The sequence below is a fragment of the Fistularia commersonii genome, chromosome 17, assembly GCF_037954325.1.
Source record: "Fistularia commersonii isolate RoL2024-O1a breed Wild chromosome 17, RoL_Fcom_v1.0, whole genome shotgun sequence".
Taxonomy (NCBI): domain Eukaryota; kingdom Metazoa; phylum Chordata; class Actinopteri; order Syngnathiformes; family Fistulariidae; genus Fistularia; species Fistularia commersonii.
The window spans coordinates 2,211,616-2,234,435 of NC_141300.1; the positions used below are offsets into that span (position 1 = coordinate 2,211,616).

At 51.5% G+C, this 22,820-nt stretch overlaps 3 protein-coding genes across 6 annotated transcripts in view; all 3 read left to right on the forward strand.

Moving 5' to 3' along the window:
* LOC147224729 (uncharacterized) overlaps nt 1–1,740 on the forward strand; it is a 28,430-nt gene extending 26,690 nt beyond the window's left edge. Inside the window, exons 43-47 of the mRNA XM_086163662.1 lie at nt 227–322; nt 403–531; nt 742–778; nt 948–1,071; nt 1,158–1,740. Coding sequence (XP_086019788.1) covers nt 227–322; nt 403–531; nt 742–778; nt 948–1,071; nt 1,158–1,329 — 558 coding nt within the window. The 3' untranslated portion in view covers nt 1,330–1,740. The remainder of the gene's footprint in view (nt 1–226; nt 323–402; nt 532–741; nt 779–947; nt 1,072–1,157) is intronic.
* A 6,298-nt stretch (nt 1,741–8,038) lies between these two features.
* gtf2h1 (general transcription factor IIH, polypeptide 1) lies at nt 8,039–12,487 on the forward strand. Of its 3 annotated transcripts, none has more exons than XM_086162870.1 (15): nt 8,039–8,187; nt 8,615–8,783; nt 8,870–9,062; nt 9,480–9,645; nt 9,732–9,825; nt 10,006–10,155; nt 10,263–10,342; nt 10,433–10,566; nt 10,643–10,730; nt 10,834–10,922; nt 11,020–11,137; nt 11,262–11,352; nt 11,465–11,580; nt 11,701–11,793; nt 11,879–12,487. In XM_086162870.1, the coding sequence occupies exons 2-15, from the start codon at nt 8,630–8,632 to the stop codon at nt 11,963–11,965; spliced, it is 1,653 nt and encodes a 550-aa protein (XP_086018996.1). In that variant the 5' UTR covers nt 8,039–8,187; nt 8,615–8,629; the 3' UTR covers nt 11,966–12,487. The 3 variants fall into 3 exon arrangements, with proteins under 3 accessions (XP_086018996.1, XP_086018995.1, XP_086018997.1); XM_086162869.1 differs by having other exon boundaries at nt 8,039–8,182; XM_086162871.1 differs by having other exon boundaries at nt 8,039–8,182; nt 11,761–11,793.
* Nucleotides 12,488–12,572: 85 nt separating this feature from the next.
* On the forward strand, nt 12,573–22,654 carry hps5 (HPS5 biogenesis of lysosomal organelles complex 2 subunit 2). 2 transcript variants are annotated; one of them, XM_086162843.1, is made up of 23 exons: nt 12,573–12,724; nt 15,214–15,339; nt 15,427–15,537; nt 15,621–15,685; nt 15,751–15,943; nt 16,838–16,968; nt 17,046–17,264; nt 17,345–17,416; nt 17,518–17,606; nt 17,687–17,865; nt 17,946–18,104; nt 18,208–18,367; nt 18,968–19,061; nt 19,321–19,467; nt 19,575–19,643; nt 19,723–20,252; nt 20,343–20,463; nt 20,531–20,680; nt 20,746–20,865; nt 20,964–21,077; nt 21,145–21,251; nt 21,441–21,720; nt 22,372–22,654. In XM_086162843.1, exons 2-23 carry the CDS (start codon nt 15,232–15,234, stop codon nt 22,430–22,432), a joined length of 3,279 nt encoding a protein of 1,092 aa, XP_086018969.1. In that variant the 5' UTR covers nt 12,573–12,724; nt 15,214–15,231; the 3' UTR covers nt 22,433–22,654. The 2 variants fall into 2 exon arrangements, with proteins under 2 accessions (XP_086018969.1, XP_086018970.1); XM_086162844.1 differs by lacking the exon at nt 12,573–12,724 and adding an exon at nt 12,793–12,938.
* Nucleotides 22,655–22,820: the final 166 nt, after the last annotated feature.

Sequence of the window (22,820 nt, forward strand, 5' to 3'; positions counted from 1 at the left end):
GTTCTCCTTCCTGGGTTCTCTGTATATGTTTTCTCCATGTTCTTCTGTCTGGGCTTTTCCACGTTCTGCTGTCGGGGTTCTTTCCAGCTTCACTGTCCTCCTCCCACAGTCCAAAAAGGTCTGCAGGTTCACTGACGCCTTCACGTGGTCTGCAGGTGCTATAGGTGAGCAGGAAAAGCAGTGTAGAAAAGGGAATGAGTGATGTGCTCCCTCTGTTCCATGTTAGGGCTACGAGAGGGTGGAAGTGCCTGGTGAGTGCTGCGGAAGGTGTAAGAAGACCAGCTGTGTGGTGAAGATCCTCCCAAAACCAGTGCTGCTCCAGGTCAGCCTCTGGACATGGATTCGTGTAAGCGGTCGCTTGTTGTCCACGGCCACTGACTACTTCTCCTCCGTCTCTCACAGCCGTCTGAGATCTGGTCACCACCGGACGACAACTGTACCTTATATTTCTGCAAAGAGACAGGGGACGACCTGATACTTTCCAGGAATCAGACCGTGTGCCCCGACCTTGACCCCGACAGCTGCGTTCCCGTGAGTCCGCAGAGACACCCTGCAGAGGACCTTGGTCGTTCTCTCGCCTGAACATCTCAATAAGGGCTGGTTTATCGTTGCATGATTAGTCCTAGCATCGTTGTGGAGTGTTAAAGAAATGATTTGAATATCACAACTGATTTAAGTTGAATTGATAAATTATGTTGTCAAGTGTAACTACATACCCAACTGTTGTTGTTTCTGTTGCAGGGAACCGTGCAAATAAAAGATGGCTGCTGCCTCTCCTGTAAGTATTGGCCAGTTGGGTACATCCAATCTGTACGTTGTCTGTTCTAAATATGTAGCTGAAAATATAAACAATGATTGTCTTTCACCGGAACATGTCAACATTGTAGTAGTAGTTGAGGTTGTCAAGAGTTTGAGATGCTGATGACAATGTCCCCTTTCGTCTCCAGGTCAGTCCCGTCATAACTGCAAGATCAGAAAGAGTACCACCACACTGGTGGCAGGGAACTGCAAGTCAGTCGATCAGGTGGAGCTCACATCCTGCGACGGTTCCTGCGGAGAGTCTTCATCAAAGTGAGTTTCGCCAGCAGCGACTTGTCCAGCTGTGCGTGTCTATGTTCATGCCGACTAACGGTGTCCATCTCTGTCCCTGCGCACAGATACTCCGCCGAGAGCAACAGCATGATGCATCACTGCTCCTGCTGCAGGGAACTGGCTACCAGCAAGAAGGAGGTGAAGATGAAGTGCAAGGACGGCACCGAGGTGATGCACTCGTACATTTCCGTGGACAAGTGCGGCTGCAAAGTCACTGAATGTGAAAAGAAGGATTAAAACAATCTTCCCTCTCCGTCCATCTCACCCACAAGATAAGACATATTAACACGTTTTAAAATCTCCTCCATGAAGAAAGTTGGAGTGCGGAAGCCAGACACGTTTCTTTTCTCTTCACTGCCCGGGGTAAAAGGCAGGTGATCAGATATGGAGAACCTTGGAGTCACCTCCACCAGAGAAAATAAAATTCACATTTCAGTTTACTAATAAAACTTCAGAATATAACAAAGTTGTTCAGAAAAGAGTACGTCTGGTGTCTTTGGCGCCAAAGCCTCATACAACCCAAAGCCTCACCGTTCATGGAGTCCCCGTCTTACCCTTATTGACCACTGTTGATTCTTGCATGTGTTTGCGTCATTTTTTTCTGATCGAGGAGAAAAGCTTGATTTCAATAAATGTTTTCTGTTTGCAAAGCATTTTTTTGTCTGTTCTGCCTCTTATTTCTATAAAAGTGGGCCCCTTGTACTGTTATCTGTCAGCTGCAGTCAAGAGACAAGGTAACAAAATCCAAAATCCACATATCTCGAAGTGCAGGCATACAATATGTACAGGAAGTACACGTTATGAGTGTATCGTAAGCAACTCCTGGAAAATATGCCATAAACTAATGAATATTAGTAATTCATCCTCCCATCCATCTTCCCCCCCTTATCTGGGGTCGGGTCGCGGGGGCAGCAGCCGGAGCAGTGAGGCCCAGACCTCCCTCTCCCTTGCCACATGGTTGAGCTCCTCTGGGGGAACCCTGAGGAATTCCCAGGCCAGCTTGCAGACATGGTCTCCCCAGCATGTCCTGGGTCTCCAGGAGGCATCCTGACCAGGTGCCTGAGCCGCCTCATCTGGCTCCTCTCTATGCGGAGGAGCAGCGGCTCTACTCAGAGCTCCTCCTGGATTACCAAACTTATCACCCTATCTCTAAGGGAGAGTGCGACCACCCTGTGATAACTAATACGGGCGCTTGTATCGTGATCTTGTTCTTTCGGTCACTAGTCAGGGCTCGTGACGTGAGGGTGGGATCGACCTGTAAATTGAGAGCTCCCCACTTTGGCTCTTCACCAGGACAAACCGGTACAGAGTCCACATCGCTGCAGATGCTACACCTGTCGATCTCCCGCTCCATCCTCCCCTCACTTGTGAACAAGACCCCAAGATACTTGAACTCCTCCATTTGGGGCAGGACCTCTTCGCCGATCTGGAGTGGGTATTCCACTCGATAGGAGTTCTGTGTTAGAACAGAACTCCTATAGCGCAGAGGGGTGTCACTAACAACCGGAGGTGGCTCAGCTGGCGCGCTAGATCTGATCAAAAGTTACTTGCTATGCTACTTTATCAACTCACTGTGATAGAAAGCACAACGCCAGTATACGTTCTTTGGGTAGAATCAAGAGTGATCCATTTATTCCACCAAAGTCCAATGCATCATATTAAGCAAAATATCCACAGACGACATTCCAACCAAAGCAAGCTAACATAGCGCTTGGCATTTTAGATCCTGCTTTAGCGTCCTACCCGGAAAGGTAGGACACCCAACCAATAACACACAGTTCCCACGTATATACCCAATAATGGCCAATTAACATGCGCCACCTAGTGGACAAATAAATAAATGAATAAATCATCCCCAAAAACAAAACATGCATTTTGGCTCCTTCACAACGGCCCCTAATTGTTGATGGCAGGCAGACACAACAATTCACAAAAAAAAAAGAAAAAAAAGAGAAAACAAAAAGGAACCAACATGTAGCAAAAACCAAGTGGTAAGTATAATGTAATCACACATTCATAATCATACCCCATGTACTAAGCAGAGTTTAGTCACAGGTCTTTCAATAGTATTGGATTTTGTCTGCGACCTGACAGACTGCACCAGGCCCTGACGATCAGGAAATACCTGAGTTCGCTCCATGATGTCATAAGCTGTACTGTAGTGCGCCACTGCTCTCTCATTTCAAATGGCGGCTTTGAGAGAATGGTCCTCAAGTTTACAGGCATGTCCAGCTCCTGCACATATCTCAATTCCTGCATAACATTGCAGTAGCCACGTAAGAAAAAGGAGTAGGCCTGCAGTGACTTCACATCCTCTGCTTTAACAGCTTGCCAGGCCAGTGCTTGCTTCATGTAAGTTGTTGCCAACTTGTATGGATTGCCAAAGTGAGGAGGCCCTTTGCTACTACATAGCCACCCTATGATGGCAGCTGCACACCAACTCCTGGGGCTGACCTTTGGTGAACTACTCTAAATAATAAAGTCTTCCGTTCCAGCCTTGCTCTTCACACCCAGTTCAAAGGCCTTCATGAATGGCCGCAACTGGAGAGGCTCCACATCGAACACTGGTATCTCCCTTGATGGTAGAGATGAGAAGCGCTGCTCATGAACCAGAGTGGCTGTGACGTCATTCTGCCTTTGCATTATTTCCAACAGGTCAGGTGAGTGTGTTGTGTTGGATGCACTACTGGTAGGAAGTGGTTGTGCAGCTATTATATGCTGTTGATGTGCTCCATGTAATGTTGCATGTTGTAAGTGAGGGACATTGTGTTGCTGGCTTAGAACATCGTTGCACCATTGTTCAATTTGTTTTCCCCACATGTCTGATGACGGTTTGTTGGTAGGTGGTAGTGGGCCTTTGGTGGACACACGTTACATTTGTTGTGGTAGACCAGGTTGAAATTCCATTGCATTGGGATTAAGGATAGCCACTTTCCCTTTTTCCTTATGCAGATACAAATTCATGCTATCTGAGCATGAATTCTAACCCTGACTCTAACCCTATTCTCTGTATCCTTCTCTCTCACACCAACTACCTTCATATCCTTTCTCATTATGTCCATAAATCTTCTCTTTGGTCGTCCTCAAGACCTCCTGCCTGGCATTCGTCTCCATTCTTCAGGCATCTTCTCACTCTCTAAGATCCTGTTGAATAATCGAGTCAGAAACTCTACGGCTGCCTCTCCTAGACACTTCCACACCTCCACAATTGTTATAAGTACGCCTCTGCATAAAAATTATAACCTTATTAACATTAAAGGAAACAAAAACGAAAACAATATAGTTCAACTCACAACAAAGAATAACTTCATTAACATTGTTTCTAGGTCTTTCCTCTTCTCCCACTGTAGTCTCAGCGAAGCCAAGCACTACGTACGCTTCGTCATATTTCCTCGTCTTAGCTTTCGGGTGACTTTCTTTTGTCTCATTATCTTCGTCTCTCTCCGCCTTTCTTTTCATCCCTGTTAAAAATGTTTTCATGTTGTCTCTTGAGGGTTTGTTTACTGAACTTCATATCGCCTGCTCGGTGCAAAAAAAAAAACCCTACACCATAGAGCTAATACTCCCTCCGCACACTCTGACAATGAGAGCGCCAATGCCAACTACTGTAGAGGATGTGCAATTACACTTTATTCATGTACGGCAAAAAAAAGCATGTTCCCCCAGGGTCACACGCCCCACTATTTGAGAAGGACTGACTTATACTAATCTGTGCTACTTTGTGGTCTACAATACCCACCTCTTCTACCATTGCCTCTCTTTCATTTTCCACATTCATCAGCTCTTCAAAGTACTCTTTCCGTCGTCCAATCACTCTTCTAGCATCTGTCAATACTCTCTATCCTTAATCACCCTGACCTGTTGTACATCCTTTCCATCTTTATCTCTGTGTTTCGCCAACCTGTGTAGATCATTCTCTCCCTCCTTACCGTCCAACCGAGCATACAGGTCATCGTACGCCCTTTGTTTTGCCTTTGCTTCTTCTGTCTTAGCCTTATGATGTATCTCCCTGAATTCCTGTCTGTTCTTCAGTCCTCTCAGTATCCCACTTCTTCTTTGCTAACCGCTTTCTCTGTATATACTCCTGCACTTCCTTATTCCACCACCAAGTCTCCTTATCTACTTTCCTTCCAGATAACCCACCAAGTACTTTCCTACCTGTCTCCCTGATAGCACTAGCTGTAGTTGTCCAATCATTTGGAAGTGTCAGGGTATCACACCTGGGTCCAATTCGTAATCGGCGCCAGCTGCAGCAGATGCCGCTAATCAAGATCCCTATAAAGGGCAGCGGCACGCTCTGCCTGGGGCCGGGGGATTGTGGCTCCCCCAGACCACTGCGGAGCCCTATCACAACCGGACCCGGCTGGTGTAACAGCTGACCATGACCGGACCCCTACCCCGTTACGACCGGACCCAGCCAGCCGGTGTAACATCTGACCCTGTCCGAGACCCCGTCCTGGTGAGACCCAGCCCTGTGCAACTCTGTCTCGGGGCCAGGGGCTTACCAGCGACACCCTACCTGCCGTTTCTACTCAAAGCGCTTTATCCCAGATTCCTGCTCCGAGGTGTGGTTCCCTGCCCGAGTCCGCCCCCGTGCCTCGTGACAGGAAGCTCACCCTGACCACCCAGAGCCTTTCTCAACTCCTCCCTGAAAACCATACGACTCTCCTCCCTTTTCAGCCTCCACCACTTTGTCCTCTGATCTGCCTTTGTCCTCATCTTCCTTGTCACCAGAGTCATCCTACAAACCACCATGCTATGCTGTCTGGCTACACTCTCACCTACAACTACTTTGCAGTCACTGATCTCTTTCAGGTTACCTCGTCTATACAAGATGTAGTCTACCTGCGAGCTGCTACCTCCGCTCTTATAAGTTACCCTATATTCTTGTGTTTTCTTGAAAAAAGTGTTAACTACAGCCATTTCCATCCATTTTGCAAAATCTACCACCATCTGTCCCTCTGCATTCCCATGCTGTGTACCAAATCTGCCCATCACTACTTCATCCCCTCTATTGCCTGCACCAACATGCCCATTGAAGTCTGCAACAATTATCACTCATCTCTGGAGATATTCTACATCACTTCCTCTAACTCATTCCAGAACTTCTCCTTCTCCTCAAACTCACATCCCAGCTTCTAGCCTACCTTTCCACCTGGTCTCCTGGACACACAGTATATCCACTTCCCTTCTCCGCATCATGTCGACCAACTCTCTACCTTTTCCTGTCATAGTCCCAATATTCAAAGTCCCTACTCTCAGTCCCAGACTTTTGCCTTTCCTCTCCTCTCTCTGCTTCCAAACACGCCTTCCTCCTCTCTTTCTTTGACCCACAGTAGCCCAATTTCCATTGGTTCCCTGTGGGTCATCGGTACCAATGGTGGTCGTTGTTAACCCAGGCCTCGACTGATCCGGTTTGATCTGGTTACTATGATTGATTCACATGTTTGGTTTTGGCAAAAGTTTTATGCCGGATGCCTTCCTGACGCAACCCTCTGCGTTTATCCAGGCTTGGGAACGACTCAGGGAGGCTGGCTCAGTCACCATTAGTGAGGCTGCATTACATGAAATTGTACTCTAATGCTAGCATAAAATGCTGACCATGGATCCAAAAGTATAAATAAATTCGATGATAAACGGCAGGTGAAAGATCGCTAGCATACCAATGCTAATTGAAAGCAATAGATAGTACCATTCATTAGCATCCGGTGGAGTACACAAACTTTTCAGTCACAATTAACAATTTGGCCAAGTAAATTTGCTCCCGTGCAAGACAGCTCACCTACACCTCACTAAACACTAATCTCTGTTACTTTGTGGTTCACAACTTCTGCTCTTTGTTCTCTCTCATTTTCCTCCTTTATCAGTCCTTCAAAGCACAACTTATAAACAATTCACCCTCTCATATAGAGACATGCAATTATTCATTAACTCATTCACACATCTGGGCAATTTAGGATCTCCAATGAACCCCCGGCATGTGTTTAGACCAGACCTGGGCACTTTACGGCCCGCGGGCCACATCCGGCCCGCCAAACAATTCTCTTTGAATATTTTTAACAAATATTTTCAATCAATGATAAATTCAGAAACTCCCTATATTTTTCCTTTTGTTTGATTTTGTATGGATGATTGCATTCAAAATAATGTTGGTGCATTTATATGATCATCAAAGATTAAGTTGAAATAAAATGCCGAAAAATGTAAATATTTAAATTACAGTTTTTATATTGCTCAATTTACATGATATAGAAGTTAAATATAAAATGTAGCCCACTTGCCGAAGTAATTGCCCACCCCTGATTTAGACTGTGGGTGGAACCCGGAGAACCAGGAGGAACCCCAGGCAGACACAGGCAGAACATGGAGATGCCACACACAACGGCCCCCTTTGGGCTCTTCTTGTTTCGGGGCGGAAGCAAAAACCACAACACAACTGTAATGCCCTCTATCTGGTTGTCAAATATTTTTATGTACAAAATGCAAAGCATCACTGACCACAGCATAGCTGTCTGAATAAATGCATTGTTTAAAAAACTCATCAACGAGTATAAGCACCTCTTAACTATACTACTTTGTATAGAATTAATACCCCAAAATCTACTTTTTGGGTATTACTGAGTCACTAATTGTTAAATGTGAGATTTCCTGATTAGAGATTAAAAAAAAAACAAAGAGCACAGAGCCTGGCGACTGCACTTCAAATTCTGATAAATATGGCAAATGGTTATTCACGAAAACAATAACAAATAAATATGTATATTCATGTATATATCATGTATATTTGAGTAGGATAAATGGAAAACTATGAAATGTTTTTTTCTTATGGGGAATAAATGCATTAAAATGCATTATTATTGTCATAATAAAGTAAACTCCCAGAGGCGGAGCTAATATTCTGCCGTTGTACACCGCCGGACCGTTTTAGTGTAACACAGAACTTGTCAGTCATGTCGGCGTTCAAGTCTCCTAGATAGGAGAAGAGTAGTCGAAATTGGGTTTTGGACGACTCCTTCTTCGCTCACATGACTATCGAGCCATGTATTAAGGGGAAACCGAAGTATTCGTCGCGGAATCGATTGAATTCGAGGTAAAGTAAGTCTTTTTTTTTTACCTTTTTCCGCGGACTTCTCCCCCAGGATTCCCCCTCCTCCGCTCTGGACTGCAAGCTAGCTCGACGCCGCTTAGCTAGTTAGTTGATCCGGCGGAACCCGCGGCGAAACCCGGCGAATCGAGCCCGGCCGAGGGTTCTCGGGGAGCGGGCTTTTCCATTCGGGACGTCGGGGAGAGACCACCGGAACTCATTTCCGACGGGCGTCTCGTAGAAATCCCGCTCGATGTACTCGATGTACTACTACCGTAATGTTGCTAGTATCTTCGTATATGTGTAACTCTTGTGTTGTTGCACATGCGCAGCACAGTTTTAGCCAATGTTTCTCTTTGTGTATGTGTGTGCTTGTGCTTGTGTGCTTATGTGTGTGTGTGTGTGTGTGTGTGTGTGTGTGTGTGTGTGTGTGGCCAGTGACGCGTCTTGGACATGGCATCTCTATCTGAAGAGGTGCTTCTGGTGGTGAAAAAGGTTCGCCAGAGGAAGCAGGATGGCACCCTTTACCTCATGGCGGAACGCATAGCCTGGGGCCCGGAGGGCAAGGACCGCTTCACTGTCAGCCACCTGTACGCGGATATTCGCTGTGAGTATTTCCCCACGCCATCTGAGAGAACAGCCTCTTATGCCGACGCCACGCGATAGTGACAGCTCCCCGTCTGCTCTGTTCAGGCCAGAAGATCAGCCCGGACGGCAAATCCAAAGTCCAGCTCCAGCTGGTCCTTCACAACGGCGAGAGCACCACATTCCACTTCTCCAACGAGAGCAGCGCCCTCAAGGATCGGGACGCCGCCAAGGAGCTGCTGCAGCAGCTGCTGCCCAAATTCAAGAAGAAAGCCAACAAGGAACTGGAGGAGAAGAACAGGTGAGGTTCTCCGAAAACCCCATTTAAAGGGTCGGACGCACTGATGACTACCCAGCTTAGCGCGGTTTTGAACCGGGACGAGCCGCACATAACGGTGTGTATCGTGTGTTGTCGTTCTGCAAGCTGAAGGAACTGGCACTACAAATAGCCAGGCTATACGTCTTCGAATGTCCCTGGAAAGAGTCACGCACATCAGAGCAGGCCGGGTCCACAGGGACGTTAGAACCAACCTGCTGCGTTCAGGAAAGTGGGTTAGAACCAGCCGGCCCCTCAGCTCCCAGACATCTCCAGATTTTAGGAGCTGTAAAAGAGGAATTTGTTACATAATGCACACAAGAGGATTTTGCATTTTCTTTTTCTAATTGAATATTGCTTTTTGTGAAAATATAATCATAAGTGACGGCTTTCTGCCTGCAGGATGCTTCAGGAAGACCCGGTGCTCTTCCAGCTGTACAAAGACCTGGTGGTCAGTCAGGTGATCAGCGCGGAGGAGTTCTGGGCCAACAGGTTAGGAGGCCTCAACAGCACGGACCCTGCCGTCTACAGCAGCAAACAGGAAGTCGGCATATCTGGAGCATTTCTGGTGAGCGGCGCCGGCCTCATGTTGACCCCTGTGACCCCTGCACCAACAACATGCATGATGGTCTGGGATTTTTCTGTTGGTTACAGGCAGACATCAGGCCTCAGACAGACGGCTGCAACGGCCTGAGGTACAACCTCACCGCTGATATCATCGAGTCCATCTTCAGAACCTACCCTGCAGGTAAACACAGCTGGGTCAGTAGCTTAGCAAAGGCACGGGGAGGGAAAAACTAGAGCTGGACGGGGAATCCGGCGTGTCGGTGGCGGCTCTGTTTTCCGACGAGATGCTTCTCGTCATGAAAATGTCAGCTCGTGTCCTTTGTTTACAACCCCCCTTTTTTTTTCCCCCCCGAACGTGCAGTGAAGCAAAAGTACGGTGAAAACGTTCCCCATAACCTGACGGAGAAGGAGTTCTGGACCCGCTTCTTCCAGTCCCATTATTTCCACCGAGACCGGATCAACACAGGGACGCAGGACATCTTTTCAGAGTGTGCCAAGCAGGACGAAAAGGGTAAGGGTGACAACTACATGGGTCGCATGCAATCGGGACGAGTTTGCGGCACGCTAACTTCCTTAGCATTCAGCGCTAGGTGAAACTTGCAAATGTTTTAAACACAGGGTTAAAGTCCATGGTGGTCCAGGGAGTGAAGAACCCCTTGGTGGACCTTCTGTCTCTGGAGGACAAGTCCCTGGATGAGGTGGGTCTGCATGAGACGGCGTCTCAGATCGGCCTCTCCCTGGTCCTCCTCATATTCGCTTCCTTTTCTGCTCCCTCCCACGCGACGCAGGGTTACGGCGTCTCCGTCTCAGCGCCCTCGACCTCCAACTCCAGCAGGACGGTGAAAGAGAGCAGTAACCACGCCATCATCAAGAGGTTCAACCATCACAGCGCCATGGTGCTGGCAGCCGGCTCCCGGCGAGGGTACGCACATCACCGCATGGCGACTGAGTAGTCGGCGAGTGTTTTCCCCTCTCTAACCTTTGTCTGATAATTAAAGGGAAACTCCAGCGGACCAGGCCAGCGAGACGGGCAGCGCCGATGGAAACTCCCGCGACTCTGACGTCTTTCAGCCTCCCCTGAAGAAGGTCAAATGGCTCTGCAGCTTTTCTTTGTTTTTATTTTGGAAGAGCTCAATGTTGTGATGGATTCCATCACTGTCTGTTTGCTTGTTTGTTTTTTTTTATCCAGGTGAAATTACAAGAAGCCATAGAGTACGAGGATCTGCAAAGCAGGAATGGGCCAAAAACGGTGGCGTTAAACCTGAAGAAGTCCGACCGGTACGCTTGATCCTCCACGCTCCGGCCGCTCAGCCGCTGTGACCCAAAGCGAGTCAGAAGTGAACTCATCCCAATTTGTGCTTGGTCTCGTTTGAAGCTACGCCCACGGTCCGATGCCCCTTCAGTCCCACCACTACACAACCAGCCAAGACATCATCAACTCGGTCAACTACATCCGCCACGAGATGGCAAATTACAAACCCAACCTCTCTCAGGTCACATCTTTCACACTCTTTGCATCCGTTTCTTGCCGAGGCGCCTCAGCATCCGGCAAGCATCTCTATATTGGAGGTTTTATATTAAACGGTGTGGGATGTTTTTTTTTTTGGCCTCGTGCAGGTTTTGTCCAGCGCCACTGCGACATCTGCAATCGCCACGCTTTCTCCGGGCGGCGTCCTCATGCAGGCCGGAGCTCAGCAAGCCATAAGCCGTATGCGACTTCATCCATATTTTTCTTTTATCGTTTTTCCCCTCCCATCACCTCTATCTTCTCCGCCTGTCCGTCTCTCAAAGCGCTTTTTTTTCCTGGGGTTCTTTTGCAGAGATGATTCCCTCTGAGGTCCAGGGGGAGCTGAAGCACCTTTACACTGCTGCTGGGGAGCTACTGAGACACTTCTGGTCCTGTTTCCCAGTGAACAGCCCCTTCCTGGAGGAGAAGGTGACTTCCTGTGGTTTCCTGTATCATGGACTCAAACGGCTCTCCTCCTGTTGTTTTTATTGTATCAAAACTGCATCCCTTTTTTTTTTTTTTTTTTTGGTTTGCCCTTTGTTTCCATAGGTAATGAAAATGAAAACCAACCTGGAGAGATTTCAGATGACCAAGCTTTGCCCTTTTCAGGAGAAGATTCAACGTCAGTACTTAAGTACAAACGTAAGTCCGCCGCTCTGGATCGCATCAGTTTTCTATTCTCGGGGTGTGTGATCCGCCATCTCTGGGCTCGACCCCGCCTCTGCAGCTCACCGGCCACCTGGAGCAGATGCTGCAGACGGCCTACAACAAGTTCCACGCCTGGCAGACCCGCCGCATGCTGAGGAAAACCTGACGGCGGTTTGTCGGCGAGAGGACGAGGAATACAAACTGGAGGAAGGCGAGGGCCGTCGAGGGCCCCTCCACCCCGACACCGCTGCTGTGAAGACACCAGATGGCGGCCCCGATTGGCTCGCCTCAGCATCACGACGACAAAATGGACGGGCGCCCCTCAGAACTCAGTGACAAAAAAAAAAAAAAAAAACGTTTCTCTCTTTTTTTTTTTTTTTTTTCTTTCCCTCCTCCTGTTTCGTTTTCCTGGACGGAGGCAGAGGAGTGGAGGGGGCGGCAGGCCATCCAAGGAACTTCAGCATCCACTCAGTTTGACCAAAACTTACAGATGGACATCAGAGAGGCCCTCGGGTGGCGGTGGAGGATGGTCTGTGTTTTCAAATATTGCACTGAAGAAAGAGTGTGTGTGTGTGAGTGCGTTTGTGTGTGTGTATGTGCGCGCGTGCTCCTTTGGTGACCCCCAAGCCTCACCTGGCAGCAGGGGCCACTAGATGATGTTTTGAATAAAAATGTAAAAAGTGGATCTAACGTCAATGAGTGTGTGTTATGATGTATGCACGTGACCGGATGTTGCCCTGAGACAGAAGTGCACACACACACACCGGGCCGGGCGCGAACACGCCTCCAGCAGGAAGTGAGTGTCAGCCGAAGCGGTGGTGAAGGGGCTGCAGGGCGGGGGGGCCGCCGACTTGACTCCGCGGAGGCTCGGAGGAAGACGCCGGTGCGGACCGGCAGCGGCACCGGGCGCGTCACCGATCGCACGGTGAGTTCCCGCGGAGGGGGAGCGCGCAGCGGGAGCGCGCCTCCGGCTAGCAAGGCGGCTAGCTTTTTTTTTCGGTTTGTTTTTTTTTTTCCCCCCCGAGCCACGCAGCTTTCACTTTTTGGGGGGCGTTTTGGAAATAAAACAGCCGCACGGGCCGCTTTATAACGGGGGAGTGAGGAGCGAGGGTCTGGGGGAAAGGATACCGGAGGCTGAGGTTCCCGTATTTCGTGTTTTATCGGTGGTTTGATGTGTTTTTAGCCTAAATGCTAGCCCTGGTTATCAGCAGACAGGTCTCGTGACGGCCCTCCCTCTGCGCGTGATCAATAAGGTTTACAGGACTGTGTCAGAAAATTTAAATATTGGGATAAATTTCTTTATTTTCTGTAATGCGATTAACAATACAAAAATGTCATTCATTCTGGATTCATTACAAATCAACTGAAATATTGCAAGCATTTCATTATTTTAATATTGCTGATTAAGGCTTACAGCTGAAGCAAATTCAAAAATCCTATCTCAAAATAGTAGAGTATCATGGAAAAGTATACCAGTAGGCTAATCACTCGAATCGTCTAATTGAGTCGTAACACCCGCGAGTGTGTCCTGAGCCTTGAAAAACACCAATCGCAAGTATGGGGAAGACTTCTGATCTTACTGCTGTCCAGAGGACCACCATTGACACCCTCCATCAGGAGGGCAAGACACAAAAAGAAATTTCTCAAAGAGCAGGCTGTTCACAGAGCGCAGTCTCAAAGTACATTCGCAAAAAGTCTGTCGGAAGGGGGGAATGTGGCAGGAAACGCTGCACGACCAAGAGAGACGACCGCAGCCTCAGCAGCATTGTGAGGAAGAGCCGCTTCCAGAATTTGGGGGAGATCCAGAGACAGTGGATCGAAGCTGGAGTCCAGGTATCAAAAGCCACTGTTCACAGACGTGTCCGGGAAATGGGCTACCTGTACAATAGCCGCATTCCCGTGGTCAAGCCACTTCTGAACTCAAGACAACGGCAGAAGCGTCTGACTTGGGCTACGGAAAAGAAGCACTGGACAGTTGCGGAGTGGTCCAAAGTCCTCTTTTCAGACCAAAGCAACTTTTGTATTTCATTTGGAAGTCAAAGCGCCAGAGTCTGGAGAAAGGCTGAAGAGGAGCAAAATCCGAGTTGCTTGGAATCCAGTGTGACGCTCCCGCAGTCGGCGATGGTGTGGGGAGCCATGTCAGCTGCTGGTGTTGGTCCACTGTGTTTCATCAAGTCCAGAGTAAATGCGTCCGTGTACCAAGAGATTTTAGAGGACTACATGCTTCCGTCTGCTGAAAAGCTCTACGGAGATGACGATTTCATTTTCCAGCACGATCCGGCACCTGCCCACAGTGCCAAAACCACCAGTGACTGGTGTACCGACCATAGCGTCACTGTCCTCGATTGGCCTGCCAATTCCTCTGACCTGAACCCCATTGAGAATTTGTGGGATATCGTGAAGAAGAAGCTGAAAGACTCCAGACCCAACGATGCAGAGGGGCTAAAGGCCGCTATCGAAGCATCCTGGGCATCCGTAACACCTCAGCAATGCCACAGGCTGATCGCCTCCATGCCACGCCGCATCGATGCAGTAATCCGTGCAAAAGGATTCTCAATCAAGCACCGAGTGCATTAACGGACATTTTCAAATGATTGATTTTGTTTTGCTGTTATGATTTTTTTTTTTTTTACTGTGTCCGTGGAAATATTCTAATATTTTGAGATCGAATTTTTGAGTTTTCTTAATATGTAAGCCATAATCAGCGATATTAAAATAGTAAAAGGCTTGCAATATTTCAGTTGATTTGGCATTTTTGTTTTTGGAATTTCATCACAGAACGTAAAGAACTTTATCACAATATTCTAATTTTCGGAGACGGTCCTGTATAAAAGATTTAGGCAGTGCGTGGAACGTGCACGTCAATGCAGGGAGGGGGCACAGGTGGCGCGTTTACGACCGGCGTGGAAGAACGGTGTTGACCTATCACCCCTTAAACACACACACACACACACACACACGGTTTACAATGAAATGTCAACACTTCTGTCACTTTTAAAAATAGTCCCAGTCAGTCAGAATGAGAGGGTGGATTTGATGCACGAATGAGAAGGTCAATGGTTGTATGTCACGATCATTCAGACCCTGGAGGTGTATCTTCTCTTTTCGGAGCCTCCGCTGGCTGCAAACATTTTACCGTGGCATTCAGAGGGAACCGCTAATTCTCACACACACGGGAGGTTGCGACGCCCCACCCCCGAGGAGGTTCTCCACTTGCGTGCAAACATCTCGTTGGTTCCACTTCCTACCTCGGTAGTTTCTCTAGTGAAACCAGTGACTCCACAACAAATTAGGACATGTTTGTTAGCGCGCAGTGTGTGTGTGTGAGTAAGTAGAGTCACGGCTGCTCAATTTGCGACGGCCAGCTCACCAGCGAGAGTCACATGACGACCCCGCCTTTCTTCGCCCTCCCAGGCCTGGACCACGGTGAAGATGGCCGTGGTTCCGGTGCTGCCAGAGAACCACCACCACGTGCTGGCGGAGTTCGACTGCCTGGATCCGCTTCTCTCCACCCTGCGCTTGGACTCGGGCCGGCTCAAGGTGGGTTCGCAGCCGCCGAGGTTCCTCGGGGTTCTCAGGAGGGGATGTGTTTTCTGGTACCTGAGAGGGCTCTTCCACACTCTGCAGTGCACCTGTCTGGCCGTGTCCAGGAAGTGGCTGGCCTTGGGAACGTCTGCGGGCGGCCTGCACCTGATCCAGCGGGAGGGCTGGAAACAAAGACTCATCCTCACTCACAAGGTAAGGGGCCGCCGCCGCCGCCGCACGCAACCGAGGAACGCATCGTCCTGCCGCCTGACCCGCGATTCAACCCTCTCCTCCAGGAGGGGTCCATCACCCAGGTGTCCTGTTGCCCTCATGATGAAGACTTCATCGCCGTGGCGACAAGGTTGGATTCCGCGAAGGCCTCCGTGTCCTTCGCCGTTTGGTTTTTCACCCCCTCTCCTCCTCCAGCCAGGGCCTTGTGGTGGTGTGGGAGCTGCAGCTGGAGCGGCGCGGCCGGCCCGACAGGGCGATGGCGTCCTGGGAGCACCGGGGCCAGGCCGTCACCGCGCTCTGCTGGGACACCGCCGCCCTCCGGGTGTTTGTGGGCGACTCGGCGGGGAAGGTGTCCTTCATTCGAGCGGGATCCTCCAAGCTGGGCAAGGTACTCAAACGGTCTCCACGATGGAACTCGAACGCGGATTATTTGGTGAATTTTATCGCTGGTACATGAACGGGTCAGTCAGCCCTCGAGCAGCTTGGCTGGACGAAAAGCGTCTGGAAGGTTCCGAATAGATCTGATGTTAGCGCTTCTGGACCGTCTGCGCCCGCGGGTCGGCAACCCGCGGCTCCGAGCGGCTTGGGAAAATAAATGATGGATATTTAATCGAAGCGTATTTCATTTGTGTTAATTCCTTTTTTTAACTTTAAGTTCTAAGTTGGAAGATTATTGTGATCTTGAAATATTAAATAAAATTATATTTATCACTTTTCGCCGCTCAAAATAACGTCACACTCGCGGAAGCCGGTATACCCGCCGGCCGGTAAAGTCCCGATTTGCAGATGCTGTGCGCGGAGGTTCAGGAGCAGAAGTCCCAAAAACCAGGTAAAATAAATATTTATGAAGATGTTCTGCAAATATTTATTTCTTATTGTTTACTGACACAGTGATTTTTTTCCCGATTAATTTTTAAAATTCAAGTCAAGGCTCCGCTACACGCTCTGAAAGCCCAAAGCTCAGAATGAGTTCATTACATAAATAAAATAAAATTTTCTCCGTAATACTTTGTGAATTTCCGAAGCAACACACTACACACTTGTTTACACAAAGCGTAAAGGTAATGAAAAGCAATATATACAGCGGTACCTTTATTTTCGACGTCAAAAAGTAATTTCGGCTCCCAGTGTTTTCTTTTCCGAGGAAACCGGGTCCAAATGGCTCTTTGGGTGCTCGGGGTTGCCGAGCGGGGTTTCCTCCCACGGTCCAAAAAACAACAGCTACCCTTTAAATTGTCCAGATGGTTTGAAGTTCTCCTTCCAAATTCTCCTCTGCTTCCAGGGCTCGGCGTTCGTCATGTTCCCCGTCCAGACGGTCACCGTGGTGGACTCCAAGGTGGTCCAGCTGGGGTACCAGGACAGTCGTCTGCTGGTGTCGTCCCTGAGCCGCTGCTACCTCTGCGACACTGAGAGGTCAGGGGTCAAACCCAGAGCGCGACGCTCCCGGGGCGGACAGCGCAGTGAAGACGCTGCCCGTTTTTTGTCTCCAGGGAGAAGTTCTGGCGCGTCGGGTACAAGGAGCGTGACGGGGAGTACGGAGCCTGCTTCTTCCCCCAGAGCCGGGGCCTCTTGGTGGGCCAGCCCCCGCTGCTGTACTGCGCCCGGCCCGGCTCCAGGATGTGGGAGGCCAGCTTTCACGGCGAGGTTCTGAGCACGCACCAGTTCAAGAAGCCGCTGGCCTGCCCCGCGCTTCCCCTCGTCACCTACAGGTAGCCGTCCTCCTTTCCCCCCTGGAGAGGAGAGCCAGAGCGGGAGGTGATCTTCTCACCCCTCCTGTGTCCTCCTGCAGAAACCTGCCACAGTACCACCCGCAGCAGAAGACACCCCAGTCGCTCCAGTTCAGCAAACTGCTGTATTTTGGGTAATCTCGAGCAGACCCGAACATCGGAGATCGCGGGATCTCAAGCGGCTGAACCGGAGATCTTCTCTCTCTCTCTCTCGTTCTCGGTGCGTTCGCGTCAGAGACCAGAACCTGCTGACCTGGACCGACTCCGCCATTTACATCTTCACGCCTCACAACGGCCAGGTCCTCCTGTGGACGGAGATCAGCGGTGGGTCCGGTGGTGCGTTTCACCCGGCCGTTGGTCCGGCGGGGGGTTTCTGATCCCGTCCTCTGTTTTTGGTTGCGCAGACGTGACGGACATAGCGGTCCACCGCAACGAGCTCTTCTGCCTCCACGCCGGCGGTCGGCTGTCCCACCTGTCGCTGCTGTCGGCCGAGCGCTGCGTGGAGCGCCTGCTGCGGAGGGAGTCCTGGCCGCTGGCCGCCGCCGTGTGCTGCATGTTCCAGCACGCCATCGCCCTCGGCCGGGTAAGACGGCCGCCCCGCCGCGGTGGAGCGGCTCCATCAGCCTGCCCAACCGGGATTTTGTCGTTCCTGCTCAAATCCAGGCAAGGAAATCCATCCCCATCGAGCGTCTGGAGCACCTCAGGTCCCAGCTCGGCACCGCCGCTCACCCGGAGCTGATCGGCCAGCTGGAGGAGGTGATCCGTAAGCTGGAGCCTCTGGACTCCGCCTGCAGCAGTCGCAGGAGCAGCATCTCCTCTCACGTGGGTCAAACACCACACGGAATCGACACGCGGCTACTGCCGGTCAACATCCTCGGACGCCGCCGGACGCCTCCGGCGTTCTGACGACCTCTTCCCTCCCCAGGAGAGCTTCAACGTCCTGGACTGCGGGATCTACCGCGTGATCAGCCGGAGGGGGAGCCAGTCGGACGAGGAGACGGCCTCCATCATCAACCCGTCCACGTCCGAGGACGAGCGGCTCAAGGACTTCGGCTTTGTGCAGGAGGACGACCAGGCGGAGCCCGGTAAGATCCGGGTCCTCTCTCGCCCCCGCTTCTCATCAGACCTCGGGGCACCGTTCCGAACCCGCGGCACCACGTAATGCGATTTTCGCCCCGAGTCGGAACTCACATTGTAAGTGGAGGTGGGAGCCACGAGGAAACAAACGAAAGAAAGCGAACGCAGCGCAACCCGATACGGATTTGTAGAGCCGACTAGCTTTAGTCCGAACGTAGCGCAATGATGGAACAACTTTTTCTCAAATTTTGCGGGAGTCGGCGACTTGTTTTCCCCTCGGGTGTAAATAACCGTTTCTCTCTCCTCCTGTATTCTCTCCATCGTGACAACAATCTTCTCCGAAGCCTCGGTATTTGCAGGGAGGATCCTCCCGCTCTCATCTCGAGGTTTTTCTGGATTCTCCTTAAAAGTCTGACGGCCTGTTTTCTGTCTGTTCCATCGTGTCGCAAACACACATCACCACCGCCTTGGTTTTTGTTCTTTTCACCGCAGCGTTCATTTTCCCTCTGTCCGTACCGGCGGCCCGTGACGCCTGCCGCTCGCCTTTTGCCGCCCCCCCCCCGCCACTCCATCCATCTGTGTGTGTTTTCCCTCCGACCGCCGTCCAGACCCGCAGGGCGGCGAGCCGAGCACGCAGTTCCACCTCCCGCTGGCGTTCCGGTCCAAGCCGCCCCGTATGGCGCTGCAGGCCGTCAAGGACAGGTGAGCGCCTGCGTCAGACGGCGCCACTCGACCGCCGCGCCGAGATCGGGAATCAAAAATAACATATCTGGGGTTTCGTGTTCCTTTTTTCTTCTGGGCCTCGTGAGAATTGAGCTGTTTCAACTATCGCTGCTCTTTTCGACTTCCTGTTTCTACAAGAAACCCAACGGGTCTTCTGTATCCTCATCCGTCGGTATCACTCCGACCCGATTACAAGGTGAAGCTCCATTGTTCTTTGTGTTTTTTTTTCCTCACTCAGCGTCTCTAGCTTTGTGAAGAAGACCACGGAGAAGATCAACACCCTCCAGATGAACTCGGAGCTCTGGCAGCGGCCCGACTCGAGGGAGGGCGTCCAGGCAGAACCGCCGACCTCCGCTCCTCCCCTCGTGGAGGAAGTGGAGAACGAGTGAGTATGAAGCGTTCGCTCTTCGCTCCTTCGCCGAGAGAGGGGAAGGTCTTCCTCTGAGGAGGCCGCCAGAAACACCTCCGCTGACTTGACGCCTGGGCTCTCAGGACGTACGTGGAGATGCTGAGCTCGGAGGCCGACTTGCTGGAGCTTCGACTGGCCACAGAAAGAGCCACGTGAGTGCGCTTTTACTTCTCGCCGTCTTAAACCCCGGACGCCGCCGGGTTCTGACCCGCGCCCGCGTTCCGCCTCCAGCTCCCAGATCCAGGACCCCTTGGTACTTCTGGATCCGGCCTGCCTCGGCCAGACCCTGCTGGAATGGCTGCCGGCGCTGGAGCGGGTCCTCGGCCCGGCCACGCCTGCCGCGGCGGAAGGAAGAGCCGGCAAGTTCCCGAGCTCCGGCTCGGAGCGGGCGGAGGAGGCCCCGGCAGAACCCGGGGAGAAGGTGACGGACGAGGAGCCGGAAACGACACCGGAGCCCGGCGAGAAGGACGCCGACGCGACTCCGGGCGGCGAAGAGCGAGAGCCCGGAGCTCCGGAGCCCGTGCGGGTGGCCTCCCCCAAACCGGTACAGTCGGACCTGCGGGCTCAGCTCACGCAGCTGGCCACGCTGTACGCCGAGCTCAGCTGCTTCAGGAGCCCGGCAGAGGAAACGGCCTCGAGCTGCGCCGCCTTCCTGCGTCGCTACTTCTTCTTGCTGGACCAGGAGCGGGTGCGGAGGATGTGCCTGCTCTGCGCGCCGGAGCAGCAGGAGGTGAAGAGCGCCTTCATCCAGGCGATGCTCGGTGAGGAGCTCCATCTCCTTCCTCACGTCTGCCGTGTTGCCGGTTCTCTGCCGATCGGATCTGAGGGAACCCCCTGTCTTCTCTGTGCAGAGGTGACTCAGGCCAGTAAAGTGGTGGAGGTCTTTCAGAAGGGAGACTTACTGCGGTCACTGCGCTGCCTGAGGGAGCTCCAGCCCTGGAGCGCCCCTCTGCTCCTTGCTCACCTGCACAGGTACGTGACCCGTCCTCCTCCCCGACATCATCCCAACACCCGAAGTGAGCAGCCCCTCCACCTCCAGGCTGTACGAGAGGCACGGAGAGGCCGCCGTGCGCGCGTTTTCCCAGTTCTATCCGACCATCGCGCCCGCAGATGTGATGTCCATGGCTCACCGGAGCCACTTCCTGGCGTACCTGGACAACCTGGTCCAGTCGCGGACGGAGGAGCACAGGTACGCGCCCGGGCGGATGTCTATGAAGGGACGTCACCCCGGTATTCATCACCTCCTTCTTCCAGGTCGTCGTTCCTGCAGTCTCTCCTGGAGCCGGAGGCACTGCGGCAGGACTGGCTGGAGCTGGCGCTCACCCACGATGCTCCTCAGCCTTCCGACACCATAACCCCTGACGGACAGCCGAGGTCGGCCCTCATTTTTTATCGCCGGTGAAAAGTCAGTGGAATCAGTGGAAGCTCCACCCGAGGGAGCGGTTGTTGTAACCCAAGGGGCGGCAGCGCAGGCTGCGCTCTCACTGTTTCAGCTGGGGTTACGGGCGGCTGCTGTCTCTGCTGATACGACTCCCCGCAGACCTGGCCTCCAAGGAGAAGATGGCGGAGACCTGCCGCAGTCACGGGTACGCCGTTTGTGGACCGTTTGGTTTTTTTTTTCCGCAACTTGACAGCCGGCGATGTTCCTCGCAGATACTGGATGGGCTACCTATCCCTCTGCCGCGAGCTGGAGCGCCGGGCTGAGGCTTTCTCCACCATCTGTCAGCTCGGGGACACCAGCCTGCTAGAGGAACCTGACGGTACGTGGTGGTGATGGGGCAGCGAGGAGCGTTTTTTTTTTTTTTTTTTAAGTTTCGTTTTCTTCTATGGTTATTTTTAACCGGTTCCTCCTTTTTCGTAGAAAATACCAAACGCCCGGGTGGGGATGCGATGAGATTGGATTTTGATGGAAGGGTCTCACAGTAACTGTGGGTTCTTCTGTCTCCCAGGTGTGGAACCCCAGACCCTGGACGAGTGGAGGCTCCTTATCCAGCTGTCTCAGCGGTACGGCGGAGCGGAGGAGCCCGGCGTCAACGGAAGCGGGCTCGCCAACGGCTCCGCCGGCGGCGGCAGGAGGGTCACCCCGGAGAGCCTGGGCCTGCTGCTGGCTCGGACCGCCGGGCCCGACCGCGCCCTGGTCGTCCTGGAGGAGTGCGGCGTGCGGCCGGTGCTGTCGGATCACTCCAGCCTGGTGTTTGAGCTGCTGAGGGTGGCGGAGAAGAGGCAGAGGTGAGTCCCACGGGGGGGAGGCGTAACCCTGACCAGGACCCCGTCTCACCCCGCCAAAAGTAAAAGCACTGGTTTGACAGTGGGTTTGAAGCCGCAGGACGCAGCCAGGAGAAGGTCATGTGATACTTAAAATTCGTAGTCAGAGGAGGGAGGTCATAAATCCACCCTCACATACTGCACCTCCAGCCTTTCACCCACGCATCTCTCCAGCAATCCATCCATAAGATAAGATAAGATAAGATAAGATAAGATAAGATAAGAACAACTTTATTAATCCCGAAGGAAATTGTTGTGCCAGAATTACAGAAAATATAACAGTAATAAATAATAAAAAGAAAAAGGCAGAATTAGAAGTGAAAATAAACTATAAACTATAAAGTGTCTCAGTGAAACTATAAAGTGTCCTAGTAAACAAGTGATAAAACTATAAGTGTCTTAGTAACAAGTGAGGTAAGGAGTGCATAATAGTATGATAAAAGGAAAAATTGTAGTGTAGCTGTTATGAAATGAAATATTGCACAGTTCTGAATATTGCACATTCCTGCAGGAATGGGTGAATCCCTCCACCACTCTTCCATTTCACCCAGGCGACCCCTGTCGTGTGTGTGTGTGTGTGTGTGTGTGTGTGTGTGTGTGTGTCCCATGTTCCAGGGCCACCATCCAGACCATGCTGGAGCGCTGTGATCGCTTCCTGTGGTCTCAACACGCCTGACCAGCCTCTGAGCGCCTGCTAAATGAAGACACTTGGACTCCCCGGACGCCCCATTCAGCGCGTTGTTTTGCACAGATATTTGCCCAATTTGCTTGCCTGCCTAACGACTCCCCCTCCAGTATTCCGATGCTGCACAGGAAGTGTCCCGCGACCCCTGGAGTGAAACATTCTTCTGCAGTTCAAACTGATGTGAATTGATGTGAATAAAAACTAAGAAGGACAGACTCGTCCTGGTGGGTTTTTTAGTGGGTTCCACTGTGCGTCGCCCTCGGTTCTCGTTCTGTTTACCTGCAGGTTTTTAAAATAACAAGCTCAGTCACGGGACCCGGGTCGGCGGACGCCCCCTCTCCCAACACTACACTCACAGCTCCCGAGACCCTTCTCTATT

What these genes read in the sequence shown, in the direction of transcription:
- hps5 (XM_086162843.1), top strand. Translation starts at nt 15,232, where the DNA reads ATGGCCGTGGTTCCGGTGCTGCCAGAGAACCACCACCACGTGCTGGCG. An exon ending in GACTCATCCTCACTCACAAG is followed by an intron (nt 15,538 to 15,620) that starts GTAAGGGGCCGC and finishes CCTCTCCTCCAG; the next exon opens with GAGGGGTCCATCACCCAGGT. An exon ending in GATCCTCCAAGCTGGGCAAG is followed by an intron (nt 15,944 to 16,837) that starts GTACTCAAACGG and finishes CTCTGCTTCCAG; the next exon opens with GGCTCGGCGTTCGTCATGTT.
- gtf2h1 (XM_086162870.1), top strand. Translation starts at nt 8,630, where the DNA reads ATGGCATCTCTATCTGAAGAGGTGCTTCTGGTGGTGAAAAAGGTTCGC. An exon ending in TGCCAAGCAGGACGAAAAGG is followed by an intron (nt 10,156 to 10,262) that starts GTAAGGGTGACA and finishes TTTTAAACACAG; the next exon opens with GGTTAAAGTCCATGGTGGTC. An exon ending in GCAGCCGGCTCCCGGCGAGG is followed by an intron (nt 10,567 to 10,642) that starts GTACGCACATCA and finishes TGATAATTAAAG; the next exon opens with GGAAACTCCAGCGGACCAGG.